Source organism: Diadema antillarum, unplaced genomic scaffold (assembly GCF_040938485.1).
Source record: "Diadema antillarum isolate AM-2024a unplaced genomic scaffold, OU_Dant_1.0 seq00000822_RagTag, whole genome shotgun sequence".
NCBI lineage: Eukaryota > Metazoa > Echinodermata > Echinoidea > Diadematoida > Diadematidae > Diadema > Diadema antillarum.
Genome location: NW_027271699.1, coordinates 901,205 through 926,834, shown reverse-complemented (window position 1 = coordinate 926,834; position 25,630 = coordinate 901,205). Strand labels below are relative to the sequence as shown.

At 40.7% G+C, this 25,630-nt stretch overlaps 1 protein-coding gene across 1 annotated transcript; it reads left to right on the top strand.

Moving 5' to 3' along the window:
- Positions 1-6,461: 6,461 nt before the first annotated feature.
- Positions 6,462-19,876, top strand: LOC139739966 (fanconi-associated nuclease 1-like). The gene is made up of 14 exons (XM_071650564.1): positions 6,462-8,295; positions 8,675-8,815; positions 9,452-9,653; positions 10,169-10,306; positions 11,425-11,523; positions 11,867-12,001; positions 12,593-12,821; positions 13,596-13,757; positions 14,426-14,585; positions 15,495-15,598; positions 16,088-16,282; positions 17,399-17,527; positions 18,972-19,077; positions 19,785-19,876. The coding sequence occupies exons 1-14, from the start codon at positions 6,462-6,464 to the stop codon at positions 19,874-19,876; spliced, it is 3,726 nt and encodes a 1,241-aa protein (XP_071506665.1).
- The last annotated feature ends 5,754 nt before the right edge of the window (positions 19,877-25,630 follow it).

Below are 25,630 nucleotides of genomic sequence, written 5' to 3'. Positions count from 1 at the left end.
AATGCACACGTCCAGTTCAATTTTTCAGTTTAAATGTGCTTTATTTCCACCTGACGACAAAAGGTGATACAAATAAATCATATATTAGTAAATTGTAAAAGATACAAATCATAAAGTTTAATACAAAATATATGAGCAAATGAATAGAAAAGATGCATATTTTGCAACGGCAACAAAACAACAACAATAACAACAAAATAATGTAGGCCCTATGTATGTTATAGCGGCAAAAAGAGCGATCTCCTGAAAAGCAAAGCTTGTAAAATGTAGATCACTCGAAAATCCGTACATCAGTTAGGGCCTATCGTCAAGGAACTTGGCCCTTGATCTCATGTTGCATTGAACTGATGCGAATGAAAACGAAAAACCCTGATTCCAACACAGGGATCTCTGTATATATTTCCAACTGTTTAGGGTCTACCAGTTGGACAAAGCCAAGATTTCCTTCAACGGTCTCAATGGTTGTACAATGGCTTCCAAACTCTCTCCTGAAAACATGTCCTTCCTTCTGGCCACTTTTGAGAGTTCAATGAAAGTCACGCGTTCTTCCCCCAGCCGCAACCATCAGAGGAAGGTTTTTGAAACCGATCACTCTTCTTTTTCCGAATGTTTTATTCTTAGTCTCAAAATATTGCATTTTCCCCAAAGACGAAATTAATGCGGCTTTACCTCTCAGTAAAAACTACCTGCAGGAAACGACTTCATCAGACCCCTCCCCCTTTTTTCTGTATCTTCTCCAGAAGAGTGAGGCCTACTTTGACCGAAAGATCGGTCGTCGGGGATATGTTCCGCGGAGACTGCGTCTGGCTTCACGGATCCCCTCCTATACACTAACACGGAGGAGAGCGATAACGTTAAAAAACTAAAAGACTCCTCCGGACAGACGGATCTTTCTGTCTAACGGCCTACTTTATTGCCCGCTGATGACCCAACATGTTATCATCGCGAGTCAAGCGGTTTTCTCCGACACTCCCCGATGCGATAAAAGCTGTTTTCCAGTATCTTAACGCGCTGTAAAAATCACTTTTGAATTCCGTATTTATATGCCCTGTAAGAAATATTATGCTGATCATTAAATCAGTCATAATGAACTTAAAAAAAGAATCGCATTTTACTTGAAGTCAACGATGAATTTCAACTTATTATTAATTTCCCGACACTTTATATCGGTCTAAAGAAAATGAATGACTACTATAGGTCTATTAGATTGCTAGTGGAGGAAGTTTTAGCCAGTAATAACAATGCGCTCGATGTTTAATATATGTTTTGCTTAGATATAAAAATCAACGAACGATTTTTCTATATGATCGAGTTCTGGGGGATCAAGTGGAACTTTGATAGGCGCAGTTGTCGCTAAAAAAAAATCAGATTGTGTTTAAACGTTAACTTGCTAAAACTAAGACTGAATGATGTTTTTTTGTCAGGAATGGGGAGTCGCAGCATGGTCAAAATCGTGTTTGTACAAATTATAGAATATTTAAAAGCAGCCATGTTTTTGAAAATTGTTTCATCACCCTAAATAAATCTGATGCTTTTAGTTTATGTAAGTTTCTGTGAAGATCGCATAAATTTCCTGTAAACAATGGTCGATTTAATGCGAACACATCACATTGTGATATGCAGTGTATACACTCTGCTTGTCGTCTCACGTAGGAGATGAGTTTCATTATATTTTTGTTTGCCCTTATTTCCAAAGGGAGAGACGTTTGTATCTGCCTCAAAAGTTAACCAAAATTAGGTTTCCAAGTGCTTTGCACATGACAGAGCTTTTTGATACTAAAAGTACCTCTCAGTTGAAAAATTTAGCAAGATTTACTTGTCTTATCATGTCCCAGTTTTCTAAAAACACTGAAAAAGATAATCGCACAAGCACCATAGATAGTACAAAAAGAGTTGGTCCTACACGGACACGCAGCGGTAGGTTAGTGAAGCAACCTTCTTTGTTAAATTTGTAATATTCTGCTATTTACATGTAGATTGTCTGTGTATCTTTTCATTTTATTCATGTTTGTATTCTCATAGTATATTATCTTGTATATCTTTTGTGTCGCTTTGTGTAATCTTCAAGTATTGTATTCACTGGTTTGTCATATTGTTATTTATATTCCTTGTTTGTACTCTCATACCCCGAGAGGGGGTCGAAAGAGTCAATAAAATTCACAAATAAATAAATCATCGTCAAATCATCATTTTGAACACATTATTATCGTTGTCTAGATAACAGAACCAAGGAGGTTGATAGAACCCCATTCATGTAAACTTATAAAGTGTTTATTTCAAGTGCCCTCAATGTCATCCATTATTTTCTTGCCTAACAATACATGTACATGAAGGCCTACTGAGGGCAGAATACCCATGCGTTCGCTATCTAGATCCTCATGTATTTCTGATGCATGTTACGGCTTGTCTGTCGGTAACAAACGGTGGTGTGGTGCATGCAGACGACGGCGACCATCTCATCGGGTAGCATCGTAATCGAGGGGATCCACCATCTCATTCTGTGATTCCGTAAATTTATTTTACCAGTTGATTGTTATGAATTCATTCGAAACACTGGAGCGTGGCAATGTTCAATCATACGTGGACGTCTAAGTAAGAATAAAGCGTAATTTATGAAGCTAAACAACCAATGTGTGATTTGAATTGCAGTCCCACTGCTAGAGATTGGTGTTACTAGTTAGCTTCTTGAACACAGACTTCGCTCCTCCTGATCCTGTGTGCCTCTTGTGAACATCATTGACATTGTCACGTCCAACTGTTACTGTTAGACATAGATTCTAGTAATTTTCACATTTGGTAATCGTATTAATACTTATTGGTAGGGACAATAGTGGGCCGATAGTGATCACACGTTGACGTTGTTAATGATATTAGAGTAGACTTGTAAGTTGTATGTAGAGTAAGCAGATATCAAATTATCAGATCTTCTTCTTCCTTTCTTCTTCTTCTTCTTCTTCTTCTTCTTCTTCTTCTTCTTCTTCTTCTTCTTCTTCTTTGTCTTCTTCTTCTTCTACTTCTTCTTCTTCTTCTTCTTCTTCTTCTTCTTCTTTGTCTTCTTCTTCTTCTTCTTCTTTGTTGATACTGTCCAACACCCCTATAAATGCAGGCCCAGGCCGAGGGGCCAACCGGACGTTTGACCGGGGTTGAGCTGATGTTGACAGCGTGGAGAGAGAGGCTTACATTGTAGAAACTAGTAACTATGAACAAGTGCACAATACACTCGGCAGTCTTCTTCTTACCACCTGCCATCCATTTAATAGTTAACCAACTTTAAACACAGTCAATACACTTGCTTTCGCTGGACCAAAATATTGGAATTCTTTAGCCTATTCTCGTCAATAAACCACAAGCCTCAAAACATTCAAATACAAATTAAAACTAAGTCTTCTGAGTAAATATGTTACGATGTAACTAGTTTTTATAATCCTATACCAGACATCTGGACACTTTTACCCTATAAGGTAATCTTATTTCAATTTTTACATGGTATATTATTCATGGGGAATTCTTATTTATTTTAATTCCACTGTTTATTTTTTCTCTTTCTTTCTTTCTTTTTCTTCCCCCTCTCTCTCTCTCCCCTTCAGTTCTTCTCTTTATTTCCTCTATTTCTCTCATTCTCTCCTTCTCTACCTCTCTACCTCTCTATCTCATTCATGTTTACTACCTTTAAGATGTGAATATGTACAAGTTATATAAATATGTTTCAGGAGTCTGTAATATGTTATATTCTCAATGACTCTGTACATAATTATGAATATTACTTGTCATGGTGACCTACAAATTTTACAAGCTATGCTTTTAGTTGGGTCACCCCATTTCCGTTTGTATAAGTACCCTATATTCTGTCAATTCATGCTGATACAGGCTGTAATATTATGTGTCAATACGTAAACAACAATGCAATGTAAAAATGGAAATGAAACGAATAAATTCAATTCAATTCAATTCAAGTCAACTTGAAATCAGCTAGTCCGTGAGGGTTTAATCCCGCAGTTTCTGACTGACCATGGCATTTTAGTCCAACATAACTGCCTCTCAGACAATCCCATACTAAAGTACATTCATCCATTCACTAACCGCACCAACGACCCCAACCTACACTGTACTGGTTACAGCGCCCCGCGCCGGGGTTAAGAAACTAGTTGCTTTGCTCTATAGTCTTGGATGTAGTGGAGTGTTACTGTTTTGAAGGAGTCCTTGTTTGTGATGCCAGTGACTATAATATCAATGGTAGTGCGTTCCAATCTGTGGCTGTGTGGGACTGCAAATCACACACTCATAAACCATATCAAATGTACTGCCTACTAGATGACTCTAAAATTAATTTAGGCCTAAGTCTAAACTTTCTTTTTCTATGTTTTCCTGCGACATTTGGAGTTTGCCTGTAAATTACCTCTAGATGTACATAGTCTAATCGTAATTATAAAATGTTCATCTCTTCTTTTCAGAACAGCAGATCGTTGCAATTAACAATAGACATCTAGACGTCTGGTATTCTAAACTATAAAGTTATGACATAACCTTGTCTTCTCTATCTCACCTTCAAGATTTGAAAAATGGATTCCAGTGCTAGTTGAGATTGGATGGTCTTGCATTAGTAAAAATAGACTACATCCTTAATGCGGGGAAAATTTACTCTATAGTACCTGAGAGAGAGAGAGAAAGAAAAACCCGCACACACTAGGATTGGTATGATACAGTATACTATAAGACAGTGTATAAATTGGTAGTTGAGAATATCACTGGAGACATTCTTCTTTTTTTTTCTATTTTCGTGAGCCAAGTCTTTCTTTGATGAAATCAAAAGAAGATAGAAAGTGTTTTAATTGACATACTTCCTTCTACTTGTAAGACACATTGGCCCGATTTCAGGAAGGCAGTACAATTAAAACCATGGTTTAAACCATGGTCTATGCAGATTTCTTCTGCGTAAATACGATTGACAGATTGTGTACACCAACAGGAGACGTCCAGTAGCAAATGCGCATTGATACACGCATGTCAAAGGTACGCCTATTTCACGCTAATTTTAGACCATGGTACAAATTTTGTACCATGGTCTAAAGTTTAAACCACCTTCCTGAATTCAGCCCATTATGTCACTATCTCTTGCAATTGACCTCAACAAGGACAATGTGCCTGTGACACTTCAGGGCAAAATGACATGTGTAAAACCATGCAAAACATATCTGTACAGAAATGACATCATTATCGAGCCCACCAGAGGTGAGGGGAGATGAATGGATCGCCTACGGCATCTGTCCGTCCGTCCGTAACGCTACAAAAACTTGAATAACTCTCTACTGAGGACTTCAATTTCAATCAAACGTGGAGGAAAGAGTGGTGATACAAAGTTACACATTTTACCAAATATGAAGGTCACCTCAAGTTCAAAGGTCACAGGCAGGGGTCAATGAACTTTAAAGCACAATGTCAAGTTTTTATGGTACGTTTCGATTATGACTCATAACTTTTGATGTATGTCTGTTTGTGACCAAACTTGACTGGTAGATGTTCCTTGGGGAGTTGAAGGTCACCACAAGGTCAAAGGTCACAGACAAGCATCAACGAACTTTTAGGGCCCAATGTTAAAAGCTTTACGGCGCGTTTTGATTATGGCTCATAACTTTTGATCCATATGTCCGTTTGTGACCAAACTTGAATGGTAGATGTCTCTTGGGGAGTTGAAGGTCACCACAGATCAAAAGTCACAGACAGGGGTCAACAAACTTCTAGGGCCCAATGCTAAGTTTTTACAGCGAGTTTCAATTATGGCTCATAACTTTTGATCCATATGTCCGTTTGTGACCAAACTTGAATGGTAGATGTCCCTTGGGAAGTTGAAGGTCACCACAAGGTCAAAAGTCACAGACAGGGGTCAACAAACTTTTAGGGCCCAATGTTAAGTTTTTACGGCGAGTTTCAATTATGGCTCATAACTTTTGATCCCTTCGTCCGTTTGTGACCAAACTTGGCTGGTAAATGTCCCTTGGGGAGTTGAAGGTCACCATAAGGTCAAAGGTCATAGGCGGGGTCAATGAACTTTCAGGAGTTCATTAATTTCTTCTACGCGAATGGGCGAGACACATTTTAGCACTTGCCTTGTTTATAATTTTGGTTTGTACCATTGTAACAATGCATCTTATATGTTTTGCTTGCTGTGACATAGAACATACTGGTTAATGCTCATTGGGCTTCAAAAGTTGCTAAACTATATTTCTGTTCAACTTTTGTGAAGCACTGGATAACCTTCTTGTTTGTACAGATGTATTTCTCAATTATGATTAAATTTTGTGCATTTTGTGTGTTTACAGCATGTACAAGAGCTCTCGAGTGTCAAGGGATGTCCGAGTAAATACAACTCATCAATGTGGACATGGTGGAATCATACTGACATTCAGAAGTTGCTCAGACATCAGTGAATCATTATATCAAGACTTCTATATGTATAATCTCACATGGAGACTTCTCCAAGAAGCCCTCTCACACCAAGAAAGAAGCGAAAAAGAGTTTCGTCTTTGTCACCAAGGAGAGGGAAGCGCAAACTCTCTCTCACTGAAGTCCGGAAGCATGTCAACTCACCAGTGTCTATGTCAAAGAGCTCAAGTTGCCCAGCTCCTGGGTCAGGGTCGACGAGGGAAGCATCGGGCTCGATCAAGGCATTCTTTGCCAAGGCTAAGCCACCAACATACACTGCATGCCCGGTGTGCTCACAGCAGGTCAAGTTATCAGACATCAACAGGCACCTTGACTCTGACTGCCTGGCAAAGAACACTAGTCCTACCAAAGATGCCAAACGGGAGTGTTCTCCTCATAATGCAAGGAGAGTAGCTGAAGTTAGGGAGGATGCCAAGGATAGACGGGTAAGACGCCGACTGCAGGACAAGTTTGAGTCCAGCCCTCTGTACGGACATAGTTCTTCCAGCTCCTCTGCCAGTGAAGCCTGCACAATGCATGTGCAAAGATCAATAAGTGACCCAGACTTTTCAGACCAGACTGAAATCCACTCCTTTAGTAGATCAGTGTCTGATGTTACTGGAGTCAGTAGAAAGGTGCAAACAGCTAAGGAAACATCTGAGGATTCATCAGATTCCCAAACATGTACTACATCCCACGTCTCAGGGAGGGCTGGACCATCAAATGAGAGGAAATCAAAGCTGAGCTTGAAGTTCCGAAAAAACTCATCAGGCAAGGCAGATTCAACTGCTACTTCTTACCAAAAGAGTGATGCCTCAGCCATGAGTGAGCCTGCACCAAAATCCACGAAAGTTGTGAAATCACCATACTTCAGTCGTACTGATATTGGGACAAAGCATTCTGCATCTCAGCCAAAATGTAAGATGAGCCCCATGAAAGTGTCTGTTACAGAAACAAATGTTGTTGAAAATAATTTAGTGCGAACGGACAAAAATAAGGAACTCCTCTACCGTCCATCCTTGAGTATCTCTGCTATTAGAAAAAGAAAACTAGAATCAATTCAGATGAAGGAACAGTCTCATGATGACAACCTGACATCCGTTAATTCAATCCAGGGGAAGACAAATGGTCCAACGTCCAGTGATGACCACTACCAATCTGCAGACTCCCAACAGACTGGGGATGTGTCGGATAGCAGCGGAGATGACCTCCCTGCTGTTTTATTCAGCAACACTCCCACGTGGAAGCATACAGAGGTGTCGAGTAAGGAGATCCCAGGCACTTCATCAGAAGCAATTTCATCGCCCCGTAGGAACTTCAAATCCACGAAGGTAACATCTCCAAAGAACTTGAAAGCAGTGGGCACTCCGGTCAAGTTTAGGTCGAAATCAGGGTCACTGGGTTCACCATCAAGAGTGGGCCAGACTAAGAACAGTTCACCTTCCCACCTCAGGCCTGGGTATAAAACTCCTCCCAAAGTCCTGCCAACCACACCACCACTAAGATCTGGGCCATTTGGTTCACCCAGTCAATTAGTCAACTCACCAACAAGATCTGGTATTAATAAAAGTTCACCCTCCACTGTCGGGCCTCCTGGACATGGCTCCCCTTCCAAAGTCTTACCCACCACACCACCATCCAGATCTGGGCCATTTGGTTCGCCCACTCAATCGGTCAGCTCACCAGCAAGGTCCAGCATTAGTGGGGCATCACCCTCGCGTTCAGAGGGCCCTGGAAGTCCACACAAACCACGGGAGCCGTACTTCATGGTCAACTTCAAACTCATCCTGAATGCTGTCCTCAAGAACACGTTTGATGCTCATCTCTTCAATGAAGAGGATCATGCACAGGTGTCAAAGTTCAACAGCCTCTCAGGTAAAAACTGCACCCTCCTGCTCACTCAAAACTATATTTTAAAAAATCAAGAAAAAAAGTTCTTTTACTATGATATTAACAAAGAAACTTACAATCTGTAATTTATTTGAATAGTAATGGAAAAAATATGTTATGTATCCATTTGAATGATTAGTGTGCAGGGCTAAATGTTTTATATAAGCTATACTTCTGCTGATAAGGTAAGAAAAGTGACACAGACTGTCTGTTGTCATGGTCTACTGTACTTACGTCATGCATACCAACCTCTCACTTCAAGGAGATTTCAGACTCTGTTTACAGTAGTTGCAGAATCATTGTTGGTGTAGCTGATCAAAAGGTGTGCATGTTTTGTCTGTTACTTTTTTCTCACTTTTTAAAGGACCTGCACAACAGCTGTATGTGCGATTGTTCCAGCGCAAGTACACTTGGTTTCGGATATCAAAGATAGACTACCCAAGAATAGCTGCCAATTTGAAGCCTCTTTTCAACCAGTTGATCAGCAGTGGCCTCGTCATGACAGGTAAGTAGAATGAGGCCAAAAATGAAAAGACTGGGTAGCAGTTAGCAGCTTCTGCGCTTTCATCAGGCCACACCTTTGTAGGAATCCTTTAAACTGATTATCATAATTATGTACTATGTACATTAGTGCCATGACTGCAGATATTTTTCCTCCCCTGCTCCAGCTTAAAAAGACTTCCCAGCTGGTTAGATTTGGCACCAATCTTAACTTTATAGTATCATTGTGTCTCTTTCGGGGCATTTTCATTTGTAAGTGTAGTTTCTCTTCTGCAGTTACCTAAACATATTCAAGCTAACTCGTAATACTCTACCTGTAGAGTAATTGAGGCTTGTGATGATGTAGGTATTATTACTGCAAGACAAGCTCTGTATGTCGGCCAGTTTGACATCTTCAAAGGTAGTCATAATGATATGTTTACACAAATCATTCAGACACTTTGTTCAAATGTAGCAACCACCTATGAGAGTATACAGCCTTTCTTTGTGCAAGATTGATTTAACATCTTCAAAACCTTTATTGGTTGTGCAATTTGATCAACAATATGTCATCGAATGCCTTCTGCCGTAGCAGTAGAGTGATCTTTGCTAGAGTGGGTTCACTGTGTCCATTGATGTCTTTTTTGTTTTAAATCACCAGAGACTTTACTGGAAGACTTGGGCGTGACCCTGAAGCTCCTGATGGCCCCCGACCTAAAGCAGCTAGCCAAGGATCTGAAGGTGGGAGGGGCTGGGGCAGGCCGATTGAGCCAGAAGGAGGAGCTTGTGTCTGCCATCATCAAGTATTCCACTAGTCAGCGGTCCATCTTTGCCTCTAACATGAATGCTGTCGTGCTGAAGAAGTGAGTTTAACATCCTTTTTGTGCATTCTATGGTACTATACCATGAAAACATTTATTCTGTTGAATAAATGTCTTTTGCCAGTGTCAGCGAAAATTTCTGACAGGAAACGTGGACCAGATGGAAATGCGTTTGTGTACTCATTTCCAGCAAAGTTTCTTCTGCCCTGGTGAAACATATTTTGCATCAGTATGCCTTACTTAAAAGTTTGTACTTTTCACTGTGTATTAGAAAAAGAGTGTTAAATTCCTCTTGGAGATTATTTAAGTTTGTCTTTTTTAAAAAGAAACTTATTTTGTTAATTTGTACATGTAATTGAGTTTATATAATGCTGTCACCCCCCCAAAAAAATATATGTAGCGATGATCCAGCTCAACTGAAATCGAAATTAATCATATGACATAAAGAAGAGTTACTAATACTGGACATCTTTCATTTCCAACAGAAATGTTTATATAGCAATTTGTGACATTACTGATAAATAATGGATGTGTAACTGCCATCATATGGTTTACAGAGCAAAGAAACTCCTCGGTCAATGTGTGAAGCTCAACAGAGAGCCAAGGACAGTCTTCAACAGAATCATCCTCATCTTCTCACTGGTCAGACAAGATCTTGTGGATGACGAGAAAGGGAGTGCTGGACAGTCCGCCCTGTAAGTTTGCCGTGCCCACAGGCAGGTTTCAGAGTCTGCATATGTACTGACCATACTAGAATGAAAGCTGTCTGGATTGCGTGCCAGTCTTTTCGTCTCTTTCGACTGTCCAATTTGACTTTTTTTTTTTTGAAGCTGCTACAGTCAGCAGCATCAGTATTTGAAGATTGTTAGGCCTTTTGTCCATATCCATTTTTTATATATGTACATTTTTGATGTTGACATGTTTGTCACAGAAAATTAAGTTCCATGACTAGTTGTTTACAACCGCATCATCATCATCATCATCATCATCATCATCATCATCATCATCATATTTTTCAATGTGATACTCCAGCTGTCATGAATGAGAGGTCATGTTCATATTTCCAGGTGTGATTCTGAGAATGTTTCTGACTGCTAATCAAGAAATTTAGCTATGCACGTTTACAGTGCACGGTTTCCATATTTCGTGAATATGATCTTTCATGAATTGGGACTACGAAGACAATTAAATGAAGGTTGAATGTGTGATCGAGAGTCATATTGAAGTATCCCTTTTCAAGAGAAAAATCATTGCTTTCCCACCTTGGTGACAACATACTGTGAATTTGCATTATGAGATGTAAAATTTGTGCGAGATGTTTATTTTCTGAACATCTGTTCACTTGCAAAATTCACAATGATAAAAACACTGAAATATATAACATATTCTGTGTATGTCTTCTTTACTGCAGTTTCATTAATTTTGAGCCTTACAGCTTCATTTTGTGTGTGTGTGTGTGGGGGGGGGGGGGGGGGGGGGAGGGGAGGGTTGTGTGGAAATCCATGATCATATCTGTTTGATGTGGTATCAACCCGTTGAGGTCAGACTGATTTTGCTACAACATGCATTTCCCAAAGACACCTGCCCTAGTATACTCGGGACTCGTCCTCAACAGGTTAAAAGTAATGATGGCCTTTTTTTCTCTCTCTTGATTAGTTCTTGCACTGTGTGATAATTGAAGCTAATCTGATACTGCTGATTAAGTAGGAAGTTTTTTTTTCCACTTTGATTTTGACCTCATTTACGTAATAGGCAGTATTATACGCAAGTGTGTATTATGTTTGTGCTTTTGTATGTATCTGTCTCTTGATAGACAAACGGAGCTACTTGTGAATATGGGCAGAGTAAGTTATCCGGTCTACACTGTCAACAGAAGTAGAAGCTTCTTTACCACCAGGGAAGATCTGTTGAGGTACGTGTACCTGTCTATTGCCACCCATATTTCTGAGCATGATAATAAATGTGTTGCAAGCTTTTCCCGAGAATTTGATGACAAATCTTCATGCTTTTATGCTATTTAATGGCAACATTCCTCTTAGTGTGTTTTGATAGATTTAAGATCTTGAAATATCCCATGAGTACAGAGGCAAGTGCTTTCACTATTTGAAGTGATTTATGTAGATGTTACATAGCCTATTTTTAAAATTTGATTGTTCAAACAGGAGAGAAAAATTGCTAATGTGTGGATTTGCATGTCTCATATGGGATAAACCAGCATCAATATCCTCGTTTTTGACAAAAAAAAAACCAAACAGGTATGAAGTTGCCTTGCAGTACGAGAATGATATCGCAGATGCTCTCGGGATCAACGACTTTGACCTTGCGGAGAGGCTCCAGACATCAGCAATGGCTGCTGCAGGGGAAATTCTCAAGGATGAAGATATACTGCGGTTGGTAGAAGAGGCAGACCTTTAGTATCGCTATCACTAGCATCAGATAAATTGAGAGCACACTTTAAACTAAATTGCTATGTATTCTCTTTGTGAAGCAAGCAGGAGATATGCAGAAATACACCAGTAAAGACATTGAAAAGTGAAAATGTAAATCACTAGAACTGTCAGGATACCATCCTGCAAGTTGTAGCCACAAGTGTTATCCTTGCTATGATAAAAGATGTATGTCTGTCACAGCTCTTCTGGTGCTAAATGTTTTAAATTCTTTTGATGCATGAGATGACCCTTAAATGCCAGCACCTCTTTGCTCATGAAAACTTGCAGTGGTGGTTATGATCATCAATATGTACATTGTGATGTTATAAGATATGCACATCATCGCAACACCCTTGGAAATATATTTTCGATTGTAAAAAAAAATGGTGAAGCAGTGTAGAGGAATGTGTTATTTCACTTGTACACATATACATGATGTCTTTTATGATTGCATGAAAAGAGAATAAAGGAGTATCATGTAGACAATGTGAAATTAACTTTTGTTTCCCTCATATTTCTTGTTTGTTTGCTTGCTTTTTCTTCAACAAGTAGACAAGACAAATCACTACCGACATTTCTTCGCTGCTTCACGGCGGGCTGGGTGTACAGTCACATACAGTACCAAGGAGTCGACATCTTGCAGAAGCAGCGTCGCTATGGCGAGGCGGTGGAGATGCTGCGCTCCATGCTCCAGCAGACGGTCTACTGCCCGGACCGAAGGGGTGGATGGTGGGACCGACTGGCACTGAATCTGGACCAGCACTGCAAGAAACAGCATGAGGTGAGTGACTCTTCTTCTTCTTCTCCCCGGTTAGTGACCACAATCAACGTGTTGATTGTCATGTCTCTTTCAAAAGAGGTTGACGTTGCATGTTGCAGTAATATGCCTTCATTTGTCACTTATTGGCTTGTCTTGTTGAGGGTAAATAATTACATAAAACTAATAAACCAGTAAATGAAAATGAATTAAAAATGGTGTTGGCTGGGCTGTTATTCCCTTCTCGAGGCCCTCGACACAAAGGTGCTTATGGTACTGGCCTCAATAACATCCTGTGGAAGTCCATTTCAAGGAGTTGACATCCAGCAGAAGCAGTGTTGGTACAGCAAAGCCCATGCACTTTGCAGTCTATGGCCTCATTCATTCTGCAGTCTAACAGATGTATGTGATGATCTGGGTATCAGTGAATGTCTGTTGCAGGAAACCACATTAATATGTATCAGTAAGTGGTGATGACAAATCAGCATTAAGATTATGCCTTCAGTTGCATGAAGTGTAATGCTTTATCCATTATGCAGTGATATGCAGTAGTAACCACAAGTAGGTACTGAAATGTCTGCTGCGGAAGAGCCGTATTGAAAGATGTAAGTCAGTAATTTGTATATAAAAAGAGGAAAATATGCTATATTCCAAAAGTGCATTTAGTTTGTAAATCAGAATACATGTAGCTCCCTTGAAAAGTATGTGGTAGGCTTAGGAGGCTACAGATTGATTGAGTATAAATACGGTTACAGATTGATTGAGTATAAATCGCCATCTCTTTTCTGTGCCTTGAAGTCCTTGGACTGCATCAAAGAAGGACTGGCTGACCCATATGTCAGGACAGGTCATCGGCTGGCCCTACAGCTGCGTGCCAAGAAAATCCTCAAGTCGAAAAAGAAGGATCTTGCGGCCAGGGCCAGTGAATTCCAGTTTGACGACATAAGGGAACTACCCAAGGTGAGAAATCCCTATCTTGTTCCGAGAATTCCTCTTCTAAGAAGTATCTATTATGATAATTCCCTACTGCACATCACATCTATGTGCATTGAAAAATGCTATTTTTGGAATCTCATCAATGTGGATTTCTAATGGATGTAGATAAATCATATATGTTTTTGGAGAGCAAATTGTTTGGACAAATAGGGGCATGTGGAAAGATTTTCACATATAGCTGTGTCACAGAATATTTGGTGGGTTACAGCCGAGTAATTGTCACCTTGCTGACTGTATTGCACAGTCATGACACACACCACCCCTCACCCTGGATTCCCCACATAGAATGGGCATGGGGAGATGTTCCTGAAAATGTATACTTAGCAATAAAGGCTGGAATATTTACTCATGAATTTATTTTCTTAGTATAGTCCACATTTAAAAGGAATGATGGGGTTCTCCTTTTAAGTTTATAATGCTGTATTTTCACATAATTATTTCAAGATTAAAAAAATATGTTGTTACCTTAATTTGATTTTTGACAGTTAGTATTTTTCTTTATTTTAAGATGTTAACTCATGCAAGGCTGATTTTGATAAAATAACCAGTGTACTTTTTATTACAGAGGGATAGCTAAAACATTTATACAGTTATTTAGAAAACAGTTGATAATGTTAACTTCTTATCCTCAGGCACTGATCAAAGGAACAGTCCTCCCCCACCATGGACCAGGAGTGAGGAACACTTTCATTAGCTCTTATCAGGGGAAGACGGAGGCTGACGAAGGCATCGTGGTGTGTAGTGTGGAGCAGGTAGCCCTTGAGCACTACAAACAGCAGGGTTACACTGAAGGTTAGTGTGGGCATAACCAAGGACTTGGTTGGCAAACCACAGCCTGGGAAAAATCTTAACCCGTTGAGGACGGTTTGATTTTGCTACAACACGCATTTCCCATAGATACCTGCCTGAGTATACTTGGGACTCGTCCTCAACGGGTTAAACAGGGATGGGTCCCCTCTTGCAAGCTCCCTATTTGCTCCTGGATGCTCAAAGACTGATCACTTATGTCAGGGCTGTGTCAAATTCTTGATTGGTCTGCCATTTGGTGTGGCAGTGAGAATGAAAAATTGACATTTTTATATTCATCTGACTTTTAGTTCTGTTGTGCACTTGACTAATCTTTCCTGTCACCTTTTGTGGAAAGTTAACTCTATATGTGGATATCCAATTATTAGCAAAAAATATGTAGAGTTGAAGAGCTTCTTGATGACCCCACTTGCTGAGATGTCACTCAAAATTGTATTGCAGTTGTGCCTGACAGAGACATCTCCAATGGTTTGCAAATGAGAGATGCTATCTGGACTTTCTCGCTATATCAGATATTTGGAATAATATGCTCTGTAGCAGTTATTCGCTGTCAGTCTGATTACAGCAGTGGTGCTCGAGTTTGAAAGGAAAATTCCACACTACATTGAAAACAGCAGTTTACCTGATAAATCCCAAAGTAACAGTGAGAGGAAGGTGACTAGTGTGAGCTATGCTGGTGTAACCAAGTAATCATTCAGATGTGTGACGTATTAGGTGCTCCCCTCAAATTTTATGCACGTTCCTTGTGCAGCACTCTGATTTTGATATTGTTGAGATGATATATTTGAGCTATCTAGTGACCAGTAGAGGCTGTTGTAAGGCACCTGTGCTTTGGTAATACATGTTGAAGATTTGTGCATTATGTTCCCCTTTGATATGTCACCCATCCAACAGGAGTTCATGGAGAAGGAAGCACGTACAGTACTCTGGTCTTCATCTTGTTCTGGGAGATCGTCTTCGATAACAGTGTTCCTGATGTCTTTTGCTACCCATATCAGGTGAAAATGAAGTGATTTCTCTGTATATGATGGGATGTGTGTTGTGTGATGTGCCGATGTGTGTGTGTGCTCTGAAGTGTGTGAATGTATGAGTACATCATATGTGTGCTTGAGCCCTCCCCCCAAAGGGGGGGGGGGGGGGGGGTTGATGTGGTTTATGCAAGTGAAGTCATTGTGCTGTAGAAGTCAAACTCTGTATATCCACCATGGATTAATTTGGTTATGGTAAGTTTTACAAACAGCTGCTTTCAGTGTGCATTTAACACTCTATGCATTGCTGAGTTCTTGTAAAGATGCTATGATCACCATTTAATAGCTGTTGCATAATTATATATGCCATTGTTAAATCTTTCTAAGTTTATGACAGGTTGAATCTGATTTACCTCCATGTGATTGGGCACCTGTGTGTAGCAAGAATCAAATGATGTTCATGAATTGTGTTAATAACCATTGTGTTGTCCACATCCCCATCCCCCCCCCCCCTCCCAGTCCGCACCCTTAGACTTGCGGACAGACCACTTCTTCAAGAACCGGATGGCAGCCATCCAGCATAAGCTGACGGAGATCAGGGAGGCTGACCGGGAGCGGCTGGAGGACATGCTGGCTAGGAACTGGCTGGAGTATGAGGGTGACCTTTGTGTAGGGGTCAGCTGGGAGCTCTTTAAGGATCTTAATCACGCCAAGGTTAGTCTATATAGGATGTAGTAAATATTCTATTCTGTGACAGCTAGAAACTTGAAAATGTGAAATTGATCAGTATTTCTTGTGATCTTGGAGAATCTACTTAATAAGAAGTAGAATGTAATGTATGTAAGGTCTGTGGATAGGAATAAACTGTTTACTAAATTTCTTGAATCTATTCCTCGTGCTGTATGTTTATTATTTAACCTGTTGTGTCCTGTGTTTTGAGATTCTGTGTGGGTCTGTACTGTGCTCATTTTGTGATTGATTTGACAAATGATATTTATTGTTATAAAATGGGTTCAAGAATGTAGCCAATTGGAAGCGCTGAAATGAGTCACGTGTGCGTGCATTAATTTCTTAGTAAATGCACGGCCTGACGTACGTCACAATGTTTACACTAGCAGTGCGCACTCAATCAGTTGTTACAAGTGCGTCACGCGCTACTATACGCGCTGTCAATCCTGTAAACAACTTCTAGTTCGGGCTGCCACAACAGCCGGCGGCCTTTCTTGTGCATAACACGTGGCGTACGTATACTCTTATACGTACGTACAGTACTTATAGTGTGCGGGATTTCCGAGTGCGACGTGCGTAAATGTTTGGGACGAACATCTTCGGACATCTTGACTTTTGAGCGAGTGCTACATGTAGCTGACTGGTATTGACCCACAAAGGTACGTGAATAATGCTGTTAGTTTTCGACCCATTTTATAAAACAAATGATGCACAGGATTATTTCGTGGCGTTAGTGAAGAACACACTCTATCGTGTGCATCATTTGTATAATAATACAGTGATAACCTCTACAGTATTATTACAGTGTATTCCCGTTATAACGAACACAGTGATAACAAAATTCTCGTTACAACAAAGTAAAAATTCTGGTCCCAAAATTATCATGTATTTCTCTTTGTATATTTTACTGTTCGGTTGTAACAAAATTTAGATATATCAAAAGAATACTGCTGGTCCTGAGGACTTAGTTATAATGGGGGAGTCTACTGTATTGTTAGTCTGACAACTACATGGGAATACACCCAAGGCATGTAATATATCTCTTGTGTTTAAGACACTCAAGGGAAGTATAATTTCATCCCGCAATGTTGTTCTCACCAGGGTCTCATCAGTTGCATCGGGGGACTTGTCTTGAGCGCCATCGCCGAACGCATCCTGAGGGACCACCGTCACTGCCGGGGTGGCATGCCGGACCTCACCATGTGGAATCCTGACACGCACATATTTAGAGTGAGACAAGCATTTCCTTTAGCTTTCATTCTTGTAGATTTCACTCTAGTGATAGTCTGCTATTCCTCTGTCATATATTGTTGGGACTCAAATGATGATATGACGGTGCAAATGTATAAACAGCTTTATGAGAGGGGAATTTTACCTCAAAATATACATGTGGATTCAGCGAATGCAGAAATAGAAGTATTATACCTAAGTGCAGTTTGAAGAAAATCTGTTAAAAAGTTATGTGTTTTTAATAGTTTTGGTTAAATCCATGTGTTGTCATTTGTTGGATGAGTAGACTCCAACAATTTGTGATGTTGCAGTTGGAGGATGGTATTCAGAAAATGAGAAGGGAATTCATTTGTTTCATGAAAAGGACTCATTCCTTCCAACTTTTTACCGACATATGTTAAAGGGATTGTACAGTACTGGTTGAGGTAGGGATTCATGTTTTGAACATTCCTAAGTGAGATAATGAAAAGCCTCTTATGAAATGTGAAAGAGCATGTAATTTTAAGAAGGATTCAACGTTTATTTGATGAAAATTGGTTTTCAAATGGCTGAGATATCAAAAAAAAAGTGCTAATAATAAAAGGCGACATGCCACAACTTTATTAGAATCTCTTTGTTTCACCTTGTTTTTGGATATCTCATCCATTTCAAAACCGATTTTCGTTGAATAACCTTTTGATACCCCTTAGAACTGCATTCCCCCTTACATCTCATAGAGTGGTTTCTGAATATCTCGCAAAATGTGAAAAGCTAAATCTACACCTCGACCAGAACTGTACACACCCTTTAAGGGTAATATGATTGCCCCTGTCTTCTGAATGAGGTGAAGTCAAGTGCTCTTTCACTATGCTGGAAAGATGAAAATAGTACTCACACAGAAAATTCAGGCTACAGGGAATACTGTACCCTCATCTTGTGTCCTACCTACCAAATAGCATCTAATGAGAACCAGATGGGCATTAACCCTCCAGCACCCAAACCACCTTTGGCCACCACTCTCAAAGTGACTGAATCAACTCTGGTCACCCTCAGAGGCATGTGCCTTCTGTGTAGCATGTATCTGTGTGTGTGTGCCAGTATGTTGGTATGTAAACTTGTATTGGGGTGTGTGAAAATGTGTGTGTTTCTTTGACAAGTTCTCATTTCCCCTGGATCACCCTGCTCTGTAAATTATTCTGCTTTGATAGTTTTATAATAGGTAATCCATACTTCGGTAGAAGAGGTTGATGCTGTGAGAGACACACAGGTTCAGATAGGTAAATATTGCTCAGAATGGATTTCAAATCAGTACCCTCCTGTCTCACAGTCCATGATGTGTAAGTTTTCATGAAGAAGTCTTCTTGTAATAGACTGAAGAAGATTTTCTGATTTGTTTTAAACAAGAGTCGCATCTTTGTCCAGGCATATTAGAACATCCATTCCATTTAATGCTTCTCCCATGCAGGTAGTAGAGGTCAAAGGTCCCGGTGATCGGCTCTCTCAGAAACAGGTACTGTGGCTGGACTTCTTCCTGGGACTTGGAGTGGAGGCAGAGGTCTGTCATGTTGAAGGTAAGAGCGCCGGGTCACAAGGGAACAAACCGTTTCAGAAAGAATTGACCGTCAAGAGAAGTTTGCGATTATCGTAACGTGGAATGACTGCACTTCCTGCAGCCATGACTTTCATGCTTCTACGTTTGATTGGTTGTCGCCCTGCATTTATTTGCTGCAATGTAGAATGTCTAAAGTGTGTGCTCAGTTTTGTGACTCACCAGAGGTCATTTGATGTTGGTGAACATCACATGTTTCTTTGATGACACTGTTTCACCTTAAGTTTGATATTCAGGGCTCCTAGTGTTTGGTAGTAAGATTTGACCCGTTGAGGACGGGCTGATTTTGCTACAACACGCATTTACCATAGATGCCTGCCCAAGTACATGTATACTTGGGACTCGTCCTCGAGGGGTTTAAATACAGTCAGTTGTGATGCTATCATATAATCATAAATATTCTTGTATATATATTTGATCAAAATTTTTCCTAACATGCTTTGTAAATGACTGCTGGTACATCTACATCCTCCTGGCATAACAAAAAGTGCTTGCAGTGAAACTTGCACTGAAAATTCTTCTTCTGTACAGACACTGACAACCTGCATTCAGTATTTGATCGTAGCAGAATTTCATTGGCTGTCCATCTCATTATGTGCATCATTTTGGTAATATCACATGTGTTTGAAAGGTCATGTTTTGGTTTTTTTTTTTTCATCCTCGCTGCAGCCGTTGGGAGCAAGCAGCTGAAGAGGAAGATTTTGGACAGCCAGGATTCCAACCCAGGATCCTCCAGCCAGGAGTCTGTGAGCAGTGTCTAGCAGGTGGCCATCCCCGTTTGCAGAGCTCCTAACCCTCCCTAATTCTGTGAGGAGGCTCCCTGAAAAACTGGTATATCTCTTCACATCCAGACAAGAGGATAATGATAAGCCTCCCTGATTTGGGGAATTTATTCTGGCCTATCGAGTTGTTGAACACGCAAGTATCTCCCTGATTGCTCTTTGGAATATTCTCCTACTTTGATGAGGGAATGTTTGGCACCCTGTGGGCTGGATAACTCCATTGCCTCATGATACAATGTACCACCCACCTTTTGCAGAACTACCTCCATTGTTGTTGTATCCAAATGATGGTGTAAAGAAAAACAAATAGAGAGTGTCTTGTACTCCTTTGTAGGACCTGGTGCATCTTAATGTTAATTTTTGTGGTGTTAAGCTAGTTATCCTAGGGTTGATTGTGATGAGGTCATCAGTGTTATTCACCTCTCTTTCAGCACTCACATGTAGTACTAGTTTGATGTCTGCAAACCATACCACAAAGCCTGCATTGATTTTATACTGTATGACTCATCACTTCGCGATTTTACACCTGCTTAAAATTTCCCCAGCAGTTGATCCAAAGTTTTCAAGTCAAAATCTACGTCCCCTAGTGCTGCGCAAAAAGCCTTGAATATCCCAAGGCTGAACTTCAGCTGTCGCTTTGTATTTCTTTTCTTTTTTTGCAACTAACAGTAACGATAAATACAGCTGCAACAAGAACTCAGTTATAAACTTAGACTCAAAACCAGGAGTCTTAGAAGTATGCATAAGAGAAGAGTGTGATACCACAGCTAATGCCGAAACCGAAAGGGTTGTCAAAGCTGAATAACACATGCAAAGAAGATAAAACCTTCAGAAGAACGCCCAAAAGGGAAGAGAGAATAAAACTAACACACACGTAAAACTCCAGGAAGAGAAAACTTGGAAATCACAAAGTTAGATCAGAAGGAGTACATTCATTAGCTGAAGCTGCATAAATAGTGCTTAATATAAAGAAAATGATTTTGGAAAGAACTATAGTACGAGCACCATATGCCGGAGCTGTTAAACGACTGTCGTATTACTTAAGAGTGCCTTAGAGGACTACACAGAGGAGTGTTTCACGATTCTTTGGGCAAGATGGGCCTATACCTGCGTATAAGCAAGTGCATAAGATCTTGGCATGGCAACCACAAAAGACTGCCTTGGCAAGCTACTTCTTGGACTTCTTGGCTCGCGTAGAGGTGGTGGGAGCCTTGTGTTTGACAACTCGCCTGGGAGGAGAAGCAGACCTCTCCACAATTGTCTCTTCTTCCCCCGTGGTAGACTCAGCCTCAACTGCTTCCTGGACTTGTGCGCTGCCAGCATCTGATGCTAGGCTCAGTTGAGTTGCTGTGGCTTTGACTCCATATAACACAGCTTGTCCGGGTATGAGAAGAAAGGTTTTTTCCCTTCCTCTTTCAGCTTTAGAAACTTGGGTTGTTTCTTTTTCCGTAGTTCCTGAACGTGTATAAGTCTTCTGCGACAAAGACACAGGTTTCCTGGTTGTTTTACTGATACTTGGACTGCTTGGACTGCTTGGAATGCTTTTTTTCTGGATCCTTTCCTTCGCAGCAAAGGTAGCAAACGCCACATGAATCCTCCTTGGCTATCTTGGTTTTCCTTCCAGATGGGAAACGGGCCGAGGTGGTGTCCTGTGGACCCTTTCGACTTGTGCTATGTCGTCATTAGCAGCATCAGCATAGCGAAGGAAATCGACCACTATTTTATGGCAATCTTCCTTCTCTACTTCTGACAACCCAAAGATCACCAGATTGCACCTTCTACTTCGGTTCTCCAAGTCGTCTAGTTTTTCAACCAGACTCTTGTTTTCTTCTCTGAGCCGTTTCACTTCATCTTTGACACTACACAGGTCGAACTGTCCGCTGTTCATGCCGTACAGCGTTCCGTACACTGCTTAGTATGCACAGGGACAAGGAGCCATATAATGCGTGCAGCGTAAACCTACTACCCTGCCAGTCGCTCACCCCTTCAACGCTATTGCCCTGAGACAACCCTGTCTCCCTGCAATCAGTGCTAAAACCCAATCCGCGACCTGATAGCCAATACGCAGCCGCAACAATTATCTGCGCGAACAATACGCATGCACGTATACAATGTATGTGGCCTTTGCCCTGTGACCTCCCAGCCGTTACAATTGATTAAATATTTGCAAAGAAAAACCACACAAATTCTGCTGTCTGCGCCAATAAAGTGGGATTTGCTCCACTTCAGTGAAATAGGTACTCACCGATATTCAGAATGGCCCAATGCACCCGATGCTGACTGATTTTCTGAGAGGGTTTGTAATCCACATCCGTCAGCCACACAAGTCCAGTCAGAGGTCAAGGGGGGTCCGTAGTCACCTTACGGGGTCGAAGGTGTCAGTCATGTGACCGTGTAGTCAGGTTAAAGTCGCAGTCTGGGTCTGGCCATGGAGCTACTAACAGAGATTAACCATTAAAACAAAGACATGTGAGGCCATATCTGGCTCTTGACCCTCTGTGTCCCCACATCTTTTGGCAAACTCTTGTAATTCATTGTTCAAGTCACCTAGATCTGTGAATCCAATTACCTTTAGTGAGGATTGTGAGTAAATCAGGCCCGACTTCACTTTCATCTCATCCATAATGATGGAGACATTGCGTTTATACTCGGGAAGAGAAGAAAAGTTAATGTCCTCCATAAGATGATTGATGAAATCTTCATTGAATCCAGGATCTATTTTGCAGTAACTTGTATACTGTTTCAATGTGTTTTTGTGGGGCAGATTAAAAAATCCAGAGCCACGTAACAAGTCATAAGCAGCTGCCGATTTTGATTGCAGAGCAACACAAAACCTCAGTATGGCCGGGTGCCAGCGCATTTGTTTGGGATTTTGTGATAACGCCTTCAGTTGTTCATCCCACTGCAGCCTTTGTGGTGTTCCTTCGGCTAAAACCTCTTCTACATGATGTTGTTGAGTAGTAAAGAGTGTGGTTAATGTATCGTGCTTTTCCTCGTTAAGTTCTTCACCTTCCTCTACAAACAATTTGGATATAGTATCTTCCAGGCTGCTTATTCTTTGTTTCATTTTTGTCTTGTCTTTCGTGGCTTGTTTCAAGTGCTTTGATAGTTTATCTTTCCTCATAAATCTATAATTCGTTCTAGCAGCAGGGGAGGATGTATCTGAAACATGCTTCATCAGGGCTTGTATACTGCTTCGGTATCGGTATATGGCACATGGGCCACAACGACCACTGACTGTTGACAAAACAGGGCGATGAATATGACGCACTGTCTTGCAGCCAGGGTGTTTGAAAACAGGCCGGCTTCCAAAGTCTGCAGTAGACAAATCAAAGCTCTCCGGCTTCCCTGGACATATGTAGCATGACTGAAGTAGATTAGAAACATTTGCTGATTCTGCACGGGCTACATAGATTCTTAGGAAGATCATGGAATGGAGTAAGAGGAATATCAATTACCCTACTGTAGCAGCGTAAGGTCCATGACCCATCATTCATAATTGTGATACATTTTTCAATTGTTCCCTCTGTATCCACTGTGAATAAATGAAGTCTTTCTTCCTGAAGACTACTACTTATGTTCACTTTCAGCGCCTCTTCATACCAGGTTTGCAAGTCAATCTGATTTGCTGATGACGATGGACAGATAACACAGTCCTCTGCATGTTGAACAAAGGTTACAACTGAGATATTGAGAATACACTGTTGCTTCTTCCTTTGCTTTGCATTCCATCGGGTTACTTTTCTGTCACACAAAATACAAATGGAAGGTGGATGCACGTCACCGTTATCCTGTCCCACATCTACAAGATCAAGGGCAGGTTGGAGAACACCAGACCATTTTTCTTTGGGAAACAACCTGTCATGTTGCCCTCCACACAGCTGGCATGTACTCCTTAAATGCAGTTTGTGGTGATCCATAGTCTCAAACCTGAAAGTAAAAAGAAAAAATAAATCAATAAAAAGCCAAATGTGATTACACATCTTTTCATATTATGTTATAATGACCAAGAGCTAACATAATCCCCTGATGGGTTATTTTTTAACTCAACACAGCACACTCAAGACGGCTTTGCCTCAAGATGAAAAAAACAAACAAACAATGGCTGAAAATGTAATGTTATTGATGAAGCATTTTCTTAATTACAAATACAACCACACTCGCTTGCGACCTGGTCTGCTGTGCTAGTCAGGCAAGTCGTGAATAGTGACAGCATGGAGCTAGGACTAGGTGAGGTGACAGTGTGGTACGTAGGTTCTCTTAGAGTAGTACTTTAGTACATAGGTCTCCTTCCCTCCTTTATCAATTTGTATTTGTAAATTGTAATCAAACCAATATGCACAAATGACTATGACAATGCAAATGTTCACATGTTCATACATTTATGTGAGGACTCAACGGGTTGAAGAGAATGATTTTTCATTTCTTTCTTCCCTCTTTTCTTTGTTGTTTTTAATTACAAATTGTCTAATTCGCATGTCATTAGTCTTCAATATCTCATGGTGTTTCGGAAATAAACGCCGTCGGTAGACGTTCCACCATGGAACGGCAATGCATGGGACTACACAAACTGCAACTGCCCCGTCGGCTTTGAGCATATTCGATAGCATGATTCTGAATTAATTAAAACTACAAATGGTGAATCTGCAGTGTAACAAATTGTTCAACATGTAATACCATCGTTTAGTATTGTTGTATTTGTTAACCACCGCCACCCTACCCCAGGTGCGAGTTAACAAATACAAATACGTGGCTACGCGGTAGGCAACAACTACCACTCAGAACTTACCTAAAATATGATATCTTACATACAGCTGTACAACCTACTCTTACAAAACTACCTCTGCTATTACCATAACTACAGCTCAGCTCACCTATGGTTCCTCGAGGGTCTTGCTTCACTTCAAGGGCTGATGACGGACGATTGGTATGGAGATTCATGGCAACACGTCCATACTTTCTTTTAGTCATCCAACCAGCCTCTAACTGTCCAATCGGGAAGCAGGACGGCAGCCCCCCAATTTGCATAAAGCCCTCCCCGATTAACCCATTCTACTAACTAGGGGTGTTCAACCTTACTTCCAAAAGACGAACCCAATTTACTGCTACAGTATGTAAATCACAACAATGATACGACCAGCATGTGGCAGCGCAGTACGATATTTATTGTCTCATCAGTGCAGCCTATTGTATCACTGCACTATCGACACGATCGACACGATCGATAATGGCCGCCACGCTGTCCCGAACAAACACAAAACAAATAACAGCTGCCTTCACATCGGTATAAACAAAATGTACGCAATTGTACGCAGTTAACACTAACATAAGATTGTAGTTTCAAATGTCAGCTTTTGTGGACAGATATTGAAATATGTGGAGAAATGTGAGGGATTTTTATTAAGAATTTTATTCATAGGGCATGTACTTACCACAGTCACAAAGCATGACAACAATATACTGTACAGTAACTTCGCTGTTCATGGGCCAATTCAGTTCGTTCAAAGTGCACTGCACTCGGTGTCTACTCTGTTTTGCCTGTGGATATTATGCGCATGCGTGTGATTTACAGCAAAGTTTTGCGCAGCCATACGTTGTTGCAAGTCGAGTTATCGACTCGTTACAAAACTATATTGTATGCACAATATTTGTGAGTATGACGTCATTTTCTCGGCCCGGAGCATCATTTGCCAAAGTATCCCCTGCGGGACGACTTAAGCCGTCCCAGCGAGT